We start from the raw sequence: 12,672 nt of genomic DNA, 5'->3' as shown, positions 1-12,672 counted from the left end.
GGAAAGAGGGGGGAAAAAAAAGCAAGTCCATGGCAAAGGTTGGGACTTGAGTTTATGCCAATGGTTTGACAGAGGGAGAACTCCAGCCAAGGAGTTACTTTTACAAGTAGGGTTGCCTGGAGATGAATGTTACCCATTCACTGCAAGAGAATGAAAAGTGTGTGGAGCAAGGAGCTGAAAATTGGATTTTCCCCTCACATCTTCATTATCTACAGCATTTCATACTAAAAATCAAAGGGCAGAGTGAAATTAGGCCCTCGCCTATGCCCAGGCAAACCTAGTGAGGCCACTCAGCAAAAGCAGGGCTACCATTTTCTATAGGCTCTTTGGCCCGACACAAGCGGTGATGAAACTTTCTCTCCAGCTGATGGAAAAATTGGTATGTAAAAACTACATGGCTTGTGGTAAAGCATGCAGTCCTGCCTATCTCAGTGATTTGGCTGAAGCAGTTGCCACCCATCTGCCGAACTGCAGCCTGGGTGTACTCTTAGCTCCCTCCCACTGCAAAGGAAAATGTGTTAGTGGGTGCAAGGTTTGCAGGACAACCTCCATGGAAAGAGGACAAACCCTTCCAGGAGTGTGCTGGGCTCTGCAGAAATTAGCCAAAGGCAATCAACTGTCCACAGATTATTCTGGTTTTAGCAGCTGGGCATTTAGGGGGCAAAATAGATTTTGATGAGAAAATCTGGACCAGCTGTACATTGGTAAGAATAAGTTGTCTTGATTCAGAGAGGGTTGAGATCAAAATTACCAGTGTGTCCAATGTGCAACTGAGAGGAAGCGACACTAAGAGAAGTGTTGGACTCTTAGCAGAAGAATCACCCTGCCTAGGTGAAGTCAATCTAGTCCCCAACTGATCATATAGATCCCCTCATAGATGTCTGAAGTAGGTAGGATAAATAGTCTCTGGACTTTCCACTCTCTTCATTCACTGTCAAAAATCCTAGTTAAATAGAATCTGACTTTTAGACAACCTGTGATGGCCACCTATCCCTGTGTCCTTTTAGAGAGCAGTTTGAAAGAAATGGACAGGGACACTGCACTGAATCCTGCTGCAACACAAACTTCTTCCCAAGCAATGCCACCCCATCTCTATCAGCGCTGCAGGGATTAGCTTCTCCAAGCAGCAATTTCCCCATGTTCTCATTTTCTCCCTCTCCTTCTCCTCCTCAGCTTTTTGGTTGTAGGTTGCAACCAGTAGCCAAATAGCTGACTGGGCTTAAAGAAGAGCCTGGCTGATTTAGGCATTGGTCCTAGAGGCACCTGTGATGAGGAACCCATGAAAGACGGAGCAGGAAGCTTCCACAATCAAATCTAATGAGACTACAGTGTAATCATCAGTGTCCTCTTCTTTACATTAATGTTGGAACTATCTATTGACCGTAACACTGAAGTATTAAACCATCATATGCCTTGAAATTAGATCCAAGTAGACCATGAGTAACTGATGATGAGGTAATCAGCCTGAAGGTTCTGTTGGCCATGAATTTCCCAGTAAGAAAGCCAAATATATTTTCTCCTTTTTACAAGGAATAAAATTAAAAATTAACTCAGCTATCATATGGCCCATGTTTGCTGCCTCTTACAGCTGCTTAACATGTCACATATGCTTCCTTCTGTATTGCATTCTGAGGCTCTCCTGAACACCGACAAAGCGTGAGTGAGAAACTTTGGTGAGGAAATGCCTTTCCACAAAGCCCGGACTTGGAAAATCTATGCCTCTGTTTTCTGAATTTGAGCCTTTGTACCACGTTTGGATCAATTCTGCAGTCTATGAGCAACACATGGCACTCAGGAGACTCTGGGGTGTTGCTGAAGCTTCATAGATTTCATCCTCTGTGAGTAGATAAAAAGTGTCTTCTCTAAAAAAATTGAATATATACACCGTTCTTCTATAATTTCGTTGAAAAAATGAAATTATCTTGCCTAGTGCAGTTTGGAGCACAATGCAGATACACCATTTTTATTGTTTAAAATTTGGAAGTCTGAGTTGGATATACGGAAAAGCAGAGGTATAAACAATGAACACTGCAGCCCTTCCGAAAGATAGCTTGAACATATCTGTGAATATACAGAAGTCCTGGGGGAGCAGGGATTAGGAATATCTGCTGCCACAAACAGAATTTATTGCAATCTTCAAGACTTCTTTTTATTACTTTGGGGATTTCTCTTTCTTTTTTTAACAGCTATATTTTCAGCACTTTTTCTTCCCTTCGGGTTTTATTTTGCAAAATTTTCACTGAAACTATGTAAAGACCCCACAACAGCCACTGGGCTGTGGGGATAATTGCTTCAAAGATCTGTGGTGTGCTATGGATTTCTGGCAGTTAATCCTTGGGGCTTTTCCTGGGTAGGGAAAAATTGTTTCTGTATAGTTTCAGATAACAGTAAATATCAGCCAGCATAACAAAGTGATATATACACCAGCAGAGGTTTGGTTGAATTTCTTGCACATTATTCAGTAAGTTCATTTGTCTCTACTAGCATATTGCACCCCTTTCTTGCTATATGATCAGACAGAGCTTTTAAAATTTTAAGTCCTACTCAGTGCAATAAGATAGGATTTATATTTTCAAAATATATGTCATGCATGAGAAAAAAAGGCATTGACTTGCTATGATTAGCAGTGCATTTCAGTGTTGTGCTGCATAACTTTATAATACTATGATACCAATTTTTTTATCCATGTATTTAAATGATGAATACTGGGCAAAACTAGTCTCACTTTCTGAAGAGAGAATGAATATGAAGTCCAAAGTAGCCTTAGTCGATGGTGAAACTATGCCATAGTTATATAAGGAAACGATTACTGAATTTTCTAGCTACAGCAATAAGGTAGCATTTCAGTTTATGACAGCTTTGTGAGTTTTAACAACAGAATATTATCGCCATCTCCAGGGAAGGAGAAAAATAAAGTAATGCAATGGAAATTCCACAGCCACAAGAAGAGGGAAAACAAATAATACAGAAGATTCAATCACTAGCCTGCTTCTTTTTATTCTTTTCACATTTTCCTTTTGGTCTATTTTTTTCTAGTCCCTACTGCACAGGTGGAACTCTCTGTGAAGCTGGAATAAATCTGCAGACTTGGATGTTTAAGTAACACTCAAATGTGAGCAGCAGTGATGGTAAGTTTTTTTAAAAAGATTGGGGTGAATTATTCAATAACATAGCCATATTCATCTGAGAATGGGATTACACTAAAGAAGGAGTTGGATCCACTGTTTTCAGAGGTTTGAAATACTTTTGCTTTTTGGGGGAAAAAGAGATGGGCAAGAAAAAGGTGAAATCACTTAAAAGACACATACAGACAAACACACAAGAATGAGCTAAGGAAACACTGAGCACAGCTGGAGTAAGACTTACTCTTAGCCCCATCAGATAGTACAGCACACTTATTACCCCCATAGGCAGCACATAGAAGAGAAAGGAAGTAATCTGGACAATACAGTTGTAGATCCACATGGGCATGACTACAGTGCAGGTAGCAGAGCCAGGGACCGGGGTGCCATTGGGGAAATACTGCAGCATGATGCCGTGGGTGCCTGTGTTGGGGAGGGCAAAGAGGACAGAGAGGACCCAGAGCACCATGATGGTCCTCAGGGCACGCTTGCGAGTGCTCTCCAGCTTGGCACGGAAAGGATGGAGGATGGCAATGTATCTTTCCACGCTGACTGTGGTCACGCTGAGGATGGAGGCAAAACACACAGTCTCAAAAAGCGCCGTCTTGAAATAGCAGCCAACGGGTCCAAACAAGAAGGGGTAGTTGCTCCACATCTCATAGACTTCCAGTGGCATCCCAAAAAGCAGCACGAGCAAGTCTGAGACAGCGAGGCTGAAGAGGTAGTAATTGGTCGGGGTCTTCATGTTCCGGTGTTTGAGGATTACCAGGCAAACTAAGGAGTTACCTACCACCCCAACGATGAAGATCAGGGTGTACACCAAAGCCATGGGCAAGAACAGATGGCTCCGTCTGGGCCCACATAGGAAGGCTAAGTAATCCTCAGTGCTGTTTAAGTACCTCCTGAAATGTTCTTCATGTAGAGCAAGGTGATTAAACCAAGAGATATTGCTGATCCAGGCCATTACGGGATCTGCTGAAATGTTTCACAACTGAGATCCAGTCTTCTTTAAGTTTCTCTGGGCTCGTTTTCTCACTTTTTGCAGCGAGAGGAGCAGAGTGGGGGAGTCGTCTTGCCAGACCTAGACACACAAAGCCACTGAGCGGTGTGAGTGTGTTTGCCTGGCTTCGGGTAAGGTTTTGCCGTTTTAACAGCTGTTCCCCTGCAAGGAGTCCCTTAGCCAGAAAGCCCCTCCTTTCACACATATTCATTGGCTCACTAAGTGCATTGGATTTTAGAGTAAGAAAAGAGGTTCCAGCTATTTGTATCAGCTACCGTAGCAGATGCATTTACAGAATCAGATATATGGGATTTAGAGAGCTGGGAATATGAAACATAGGATGTGAGACCAGCTGCAAAATGTTTGTATTTGTCAGAGGGTGGGAAACCAGACAAAAAAAACCCCGAAACTCAGTTCAAAAAGCTTTTAGAAAATTATATTGATGCTACATCAGTTACAAGACAAAGCAAAAAATTTTTCAGATCTCTGCTCATTTTTATTTTCTGTTGTCTATGGCGGCAAGTACTTGGAAAGAGTTTGATTGGTAGAAAGCCAACCTGTTTTTGTAGTCATTCATGTGGAATTAGGCTACTATAATGACTTGGCCTTTTTTTAAACACTGCATTTTTTTTTTCTCCTGAAATCTGACATAGGATTTTAATTGCTCTTACTGATATCAAAATATTTTTCCACTTTCCTGATACACTGGAATATGATCCCATATTCTTAGATAGGCTTGTTTTGGGAATTTTTCTGAAGACTGTGTTATCCCAAAGACTTATTTATTGCCTCCATGACTAAATTTACATGAATTTTTATAAACTTTTATTTCTTCCTGAGTGACAACCATTCTGCAAACACATGAAATGAGCCAAAAAAGTATACCCTGCAAGGATGATGACTGTGTCAAAATAGATCATTTAGCTCTTTATGAATGCTTGATTCCTTACTGAATTTCTCTAAAGCAAAAAAGTTTCAAAGTACGTAGATATCATTTGCTGAGATTCAGAAAGATTTAGCTCTTTGGAATCGAAGAGGTGCAAAAGCTGAGGGCTAGTATATGGGATTTTTGTCAGCTTGATGTGCAATTTGACTGCCTCTCAGTAGCTCTCACTTTTGAGTACCTGCCCAGTCCCTCCTTTGGCAAGGAGCTCCTTGGATCTACTATCTATGTGTGAAGAACCACCTTCTTCACTCTGTTTGACCCTTTAGCTGAGTATCTCTGGCTACTAACCTAAGACTGCATATTTTGAACCATCCAGGAACAAAAGAGCAGCCCTTTTGGCTGGCATCTCCTCCAAAATCCTGAAAAAATCAAGTTTTCCAAGGAAGATGATGGAAACTACTCCACTGTAAATGGCTAGACAGCAAACTGATCCCACAGAAAAACTTTCCGACTCTTAAGAACTGAGGCTCCTTCCCTCTTTAACTTCTTCTAGTTTAGCAGTGGTCCAATAACCTTGCAAGAAAAAATACTGTAATAAGCACAGACTGCCAAAAAAAGTGCAGGATGTAAAGAACCAAGGTTTGGTCCCACAGCAACATATTTCATGTGTGGAGCCTGAGGATTACTGTGCATTCATTTAAAATGTTAGAGGCATGGAAGGTACCATAACAGAAGCATGGCTCTTGTAATGACTTTCAGATGTGCTGGAATTATCTTGCACATAAACTCCCTCCATCAGAAAGACCCTACTCATTTATTTTAGCATTGCACAGAGGTATTTCATTCAGCAGACTGAAAGGTTTTATTGGCTTGATGAGCAACAAGTGTGCTCTTTTGACCTATCTCTCCCTTCGTTAAGGATTCATCTTAAAGAGATTCCTTGCATTTTAACAACGTTGAAAGAATGCGAATTTGATTTTGAACTATTGTTGGCATAAGAGGTAGGAACAGAGGAATCATTAGTAGGGTGCCTGGTCAAGACCAGGATTGACTGTTTCAGAGCACAGTAGGAGACAAGTATTTGAGAATTTGTGCAGGACTAAACATTTTCTGAACCTCTGCTTAACTTTCAGGGTTTTTTTTTCCCCTTAATGTCTCAACAATATTTAATTTCTTTCCATTTCTTCTTCCCTCTCCAGTAAGTTCCACCACTCTCTACACTGCATCATAACTGAGGTGAGTTAACATATCTAAAGTGGCTACCAAACCAGTTTTCATTTTTCTTCTTACACATTAACTTCTGTAAAGAAACTGAAAAGGAAACTTGAGGTCTGTTCAGCTTGAACTCAATCTTACAGAAAAGGAAAAGAAAAGGAAACCCAAATGGATTGAGTTATTTGCTAAAAAAACGCACAGGGCAGCCATACCCATCATGATCTCTGTGAGAGGAAAGCAATGGGCGGTAGAAACACACCAGGTTCCTTCAAAGTGTGGATATGCCAGGCCCATCTGTGGCTACTTCCATTTGTTCTCCCTTCTCCATGCTTTATGATCCTGCTGGGCTCAGGTGCTGACAAGATGTAAGAATAGAAGCACAGAAGAAAAGCAGGTCTATTTGTCTAGTACGTCACCCCGCAACCATGTCACTATGACCAAAATTAAGTGGCAGATGGAGAGGACAAGGAGAGTGGAAAATACATTTCAGATCATTTCTTGAAGCTTTATTCACTGTTCTTTATCATATCTGTCTCAATAACGATAGGAGAGTGTACCTAACCAAAGACTAGCTCTATCTCTGTATGACTGGAAATATTTTATTTTTACAACTGAGGCATAAAATAAAAACAGATTTTCCTTTAGAAAGTGATATTAAAGCATATGGTATTTTTCATTATAAAGCGCATTTCATTGGTGCTTGCTGTAATATGCTCAAAGAAAGACAGTGTGCTGCATTCCGGCCTTAGAATTGTGCAGTTGTATGTAATAGTAATGTAATTAATGTATATGTAATATTTACATTAATGTAATGTAACATTTGGAAACATTAACTCAGACGAGGTTTTTTGGCATGTTAAGTCCCACTACTAGTGGACATTATCTCCTTAGGCACTGACTGTGCCCTCATGCTGGCGGTATCTCTTGTACCACATCTATATGATGGAGTCTTTCCCTTAGCTGATGAAACATGCTATACCACATTCCTGTGTTCCGTTAAGGGCAGCAAAGTGCACATTGAAGAAGAGGTAAGCTCAACTGCCTTCGTGTTTCCCAAAGCCCTTGAAAGGGCACCCATTAGCAACAATGTATTAGGTCAGTAAATGCTGAATAATTTTGTATTTTAGGGGAAATTGGACACATTCAGCAAAAGAGCCAGAGAATGGTGGAGGAAATCCAGAGTGTAACAAATGGATAAATCCTCCACGGATTATGCTTACAGAGGGATGTACTTTGAAGAACTATGGGCCATTAGGATGGTCTAATTTGAATACTTGCTCATCTCAGAATGTAGAATTTTATTCACGCAAAACAGGCTCTTTTGGATATTTATATGTATGTGTTGAGGCAAGGAGATTCCTTATCCAGCTTCATATACTCTGATTGTGGAACTGGAAGTAATATAGCTGTGCTAAAGATGTGGTGTGCCACTGCCTGGTGTGCCATGTTAATTAATTCTGTTGATTAGCTGAGATGCAATACTGCACTGACACGTCCACTTGGCATCCAGGACATGAACTGACATCTCTGAACAACCCTGCTTGGGATGTTGCTCAGGGTTTGCCAGAAAGTGCTGTAATGCTTACTGTATACACACACTTAGAAAGATACCCTACTTCATTGGAAGGGCTTGATGAGGTATTGGATTTGCCATAATTCTGGGCAAGCAGGTCCACTAATTTTTATCTTCAGCAATTACAATCTGGCCTTTCATTTCTGATTTCTAATTTCCATTTGCAGCCATCAGATTCTGTTGTTTCAGTGGTTTCACCCTTTCTCCAGTTGGTAGATACCGAAGGTAGGTGCAAAATCCTTCGGAAGTTCTGTGTGAGAGGACAGCCATCCAGCCTGTCTGAGCTTGCTTTCCTGACTCCTTTCCTGGAGCCTTTCGGAGCTGCCTGTGCTTTCTGCATTGCAGGTTCAAACTCACTGGTTTAATCCTTTGTGAACTGGCAGTACCATGTATCTCTGTCCCATAGGGATGCAAAGAAGAGGATGCAAATAAGAGGGTGCAGAGCTGGTAAGCAGAAATATTAAGCCATTCTACACTGAACGTATTAACACAATTGCACGAAAAATATAGTCCCACTCCCCTTATAAATTACTGACTGTAATTATATATCATGTATTTTACTTTTTTTCTCCTTTGAAAGGCTTGTTTAGTTCAATATAGTAGCTTGAGTGTGAGTCCTTGTTTTCCTAAGTATATTCAGTATAACATTCAACGTGCCATCAAATGCATAGATAAATTTTCTATATTTTCTCTCCCTCCAGGCTGGAGGAGTGAGCTGCACTATAATAATAGCTAGATCTGCAGTAGTCTTTCCATGCCTTATTGTAAGTCATTTTGCAATTATCTAGGCTCTTTGCAGACAGCTTTTCCATGGCTGTGCATGATATCTGAAGTCCCCAGGATATCAATCAACACACATAAGAAGTGGATTTCATGACTACAGTACATAATACCAAGAAGGGCACCTCTCTGCCTGGAGCAGCTGGCAATCTACACAGACAGTGCAGACACAGGCCACTTCAAGAGGGGAACCCATTTTGCCTAACTTTAGTTGTTAAAAACAACAAATGAGTCTACACAGATTTTTCAGGCTCCTACTTTAGTCAATAATGGAAAGAGGAACCTTCAGAAAGTGATTTGTCCTAAACCATAGTACAAGGTAAAAGACATGAAATGAATGAGCTTATTTTTTCCTATTGTCTGCAGAGGGATAAAGGGTAATAAGGGTTAACAGCAAGCTTGTTAAACAGCTGAAATGAATTTAGACACGAATTTTGTGCAGTCTTATCCATCCTCCTCTCATCAGGACCAGTCTTTAGAGGGAGCCATGTACAGGCTTCATCTGTTGGGACAGCTGAAAACAGGGCTAGAAAGCCAGCCAGGAGTGCTAAAAATCACTCCCCAGTCCTGTCTTATCTAGCAGGGTGGATGTAGCTATTGACATATAGCAATGGATTGCTTTGTTAGTGTTGATTCCAGAAATTAGTAGGAATTATGTCTTTCCTTCTTAGTAAATGTTTTGTGTGTTGTTTGTGTGTATGTGTGCTCTTGCTTTGAAGAGGCAGTGGGTGGCAGGTAAGGATGTGGTTCAGGCTGGACATACAGGGGAGCAGCAAAAGGAGCTGAAAACAAACTCTGATGCAGAAAATCTTGTCATACTGAATGTGTCCATCATGACAAAATGACTTGAATTTACATGGGGGATGATGAAAGGATTGTCATGGCAGAAAATGTATTGAAGTTGCAAGCACGGTATAGGATGAGTCAGATTGAGTCAGGAGGGATCTGGCACTACAGGACTCAGATTTACGCAGGAAGAATCAGATTATTCAGCATCTCTTTATGGCTTTCTGCATCTTATTACAGTCTTGATACTCCACTGCAGTTTCTTCCTCTCCTTGTGGTGTATATGTTTCTTGGGAGAGCTCGACTCACTCCATTGTCTGACCCAAAAGGGACTTAACTACTTTCCCTGACATGACTCATCAGTATTAATTTTCAACTCACATCCGTTTGGCTTCTGTTCCACACTTTGGGATTTGGGGAAGGATTTTTCTGCACTGGAAAAAAAACATCCATATCATAGAGTTTGCATAGTGCCTGGATATGTATTAGACATATGCACTGATGAAACAGAAGGAGTTGCAGTGACAAGCTTTAACATATTCAGAGAAAAGCAGTGATTCATTGTATTATTGGAGGTGGTAGAAAGTTAGCAACTTGTTACAGGAAAACTGGATCCATCAATGAAGATGAAAAATGGGACCCATGGAATTTATATAGCCCATATCACATATAATGCTAACAGTAAAAGAAATGTTAAGAGAGTCCCTTTTCTGAACATTTCTTTCTTTGAGGGATGGTGTGGCGATAACCTTGCTGTAAGACTAGTAAAGCTTATTTGAAAAGTTTTGCTCCCACTGGAAAACTATATTCACTCTCTATTTCCCCCAGAAATGCAGTGATGTGTTAGCTTATACTCTATGAAACAGTTTGTTCAGACCTGCTTACATAATAATAAGAAGAATGAAATTTAAGAAACTGGAAATTAGACAGCATTTTTTCCCTCTTCTAATTTCAGAAAATTTCTTTAAATTATCTATGCATGTTTAAATTTTCTTGGCTCCAGTAAAAGTATTATTCTACTGCTCATAAGGGTGACTCTTGGCAAAAACACTTGTCAAGAGTTTCCATTCCCTCCCATGTTAGATTACAGTGATCGCCTGTCTTTGTGTCACATTGAGAATCAATATTATTTGACTTGGAATTAATGAAACCATATTTATGAAGAAGGATGTGCATAATTTGGAACATTAATATACTGGCAGATGATGTTCTCTTCCTGCTCTTTTCCCCATTAGACTATCCTCAGGAGTCATATCTTGGTTTAGTTAAATGCAGCGAGGGATGGTACTGTTCCTTTGAATGTCTCCTGCTACAAGGTTAGAGAAAGAAAACTCTAGACACAATGGTGATGAAAAAGAAATGATGAAAAAGATACATGCCAGAGGGATAATTTACCATAGTTTTCAAATAACCTAATAAGCCTTAGACATGCCAAGCAAACTGGATTAACTTACTAAGAAGCTTGTTTCAAATTGTGGTGTACACCTCAAAAATATTTTTGTGCTTTACAGCCAAAGAAAGTAGTGAGATGATTCCAGACAGAACTGCAAAATAAAGTAAAATAACCCATCCATGCCCTCTAGAGCTGAGGAGCAGAACAAGGAAGAGTTCCCACGCAATGAGAACAGCTCTCCTATGCAGGACTAGGGTGTGGTGTTAGGTGGCCTGAGCACCCCTGTGACCTGGTAATTCTGGATTCAGTGGCTTTACTAGCTCAGTTCTTCCCCACCAGGTGAAAATGCTTTATTCTTCCCCAGTGCTGGTTGTACAGTGTCTGTACAAATTTGGCTTAGTCCACCTCTCTTTACTGGGAGACCAGTTTAGCATCCAGACTGATAGATATTTTGCCTAGTCAAGACACCTTCATTAACTTCTCATTTGCAGACTCTGATCCACAATTAGATCCAAGCTGACCCAGAACTCCATTGATTTGCTCTGATTCTACTAAATGTTAAACATATCTGTTATTGATGAACATCTGAATGTATTCTACAATACCTTTAATAAAACAAATTTCTGCATCAGAGAGAAATGACTCAAATCTGAGTCAAGTTGTTGTTCTCTCAATACAACAAGCTGTATTTGAATGGGTAGTAAAATTAACTCTGAAATGGCATCAGAAATAGATTAGGTAAAGAAAACAGAACTAGAAAGCTTGATGTTTTATTTTTCAATTCTATTTAAAGATCAATGGCTAAAGATTAATGTTGCTTGAAATAAGAAAAGCTTAATGATGTCTGGCAGAACAAAGGAGTGTAATAAAATGGAGGAGAAGACCTAACAACCTTGAAGCAATAACCTGCTATGAAGATAAGCAAAGAAACACTGGTGATTGGAAGTGAAAAAGGACAGAATGAACTTTAGACAGGGAAATGAACAGAATACACCAAATGAAAAACATACATAAAGGTAAATACAGACATGAGGACGAAGGAAGACAAAAAGAAAGGGAGCAACAAGTAACCTGTAAAGAAATAGGGTCATAGGATCACAGGCTAATGGAAGTGACCTCTGGAGGTCTTTAGTCTAACCTCCTGCTTAGAGCAGGGTCTGGACCATGGGGTCACCTCCTCCTAGGTGCTGCAAAGGCTGCTATGATGTCCCCTGAAGCCCTCTCTTTCCCAGGTGAAACCAGACAAGTTCTCTCAGCATCTCTTCATACAGCAAGTGCTCGAGCCCCAAACATCTTGGTGACCTCTCCTAAAATTGCTCCAGTTTATCAGTATCATTCCCGCATTGGGAGAACCAGAATTGGATGCAATATTCTAGATACGGGCTAATGAGTGCTGATCTGGGGGGGGGATAAACACCTCCCTCAGTCTCCTGGTTATGCTCTTACTAATACAGCCTGGGATGCTGGTGCTGCCAGGCACCCAGCTGGCTCATGTTCAGATTGCTATTTACCAACACCCCCAGGTCCTTTTCAGCAGAGCTGCTCCCCATCCAGCTTTACTTTAGTAGGCACTTGTCTGCCTTTCCAGCATACCTCTGCATGGAAGCTGTTAGCCCTAAAATTTGAGGAATGGCTCTTCAGCATTGCTATTTCCAAGATAACACTGTGTATAAACCCAATTAGTCCCACATTGTTATTCATTATTCTCTCTTCTGCTGTTTGAAATGATTCAATCATCCCAGAAGAGAAAGGAAACAGTATTCACAGTCCAGATTTATGACATGTCTGGGAGCCCAAGTCTCTCTGGTAGTCGTGAGACTTCGAATCCTAAAGGCTGTTCAGAGCCTTGGTTCCTAGCCTTATGTTACCAGTAACAGAAGAGGAAGACTATAACACAAATTTTCCCAGCACTGAGAA

At 40.6% G+C, this 12,672-nt stretch overlaps 1 protein-coding gene across 1 annotated transcript in view; it reads right to left on the bottom strand.

Annotated features, from left to right (window-relative positions):
* NMUR2 (neuromedin U receptor 2) overlaps window positions 1-4,274 on the bottom strand; it is an 8,510-nt gene extending 4,236 nt beyond the window's left edge. Inside the window, exon 1 of the mRNA XM_010287666.1 lies at window positions 3,367-4,274. Coding sequence (XP_010285968.1) covers window positions 3,367-4,086 — 720 coding nt within the window. The 5' untranslated portion in view covers window positions 4,087-4,274. The remainder of the gene's footprint in view (window positions 1-3,366) is intronic.
* Between the last annotated feature and the right edge of the window lie 8,398 nt (window positions 4,275-12,672).

This window comes from Phaethon lepturus, unplaced genomic scaffold (genome assembly GCF_000687285.1).
Source record: "Phaethon lepturus isolate BGI_N335 unplaced genomic scaffold, ASM68728v1 scaffold11660, whole genome shotgun sequence".
Taxonomy (NCBI): Eukaryota; Metazoa; Chordata; class Aves; order Phaethontiformes; family Phaethontidae; genus Phaethon; species Phaethon lepturus.
This window is presented reverse-complemented; position numbering and strand designations above follow the sequence as displayed.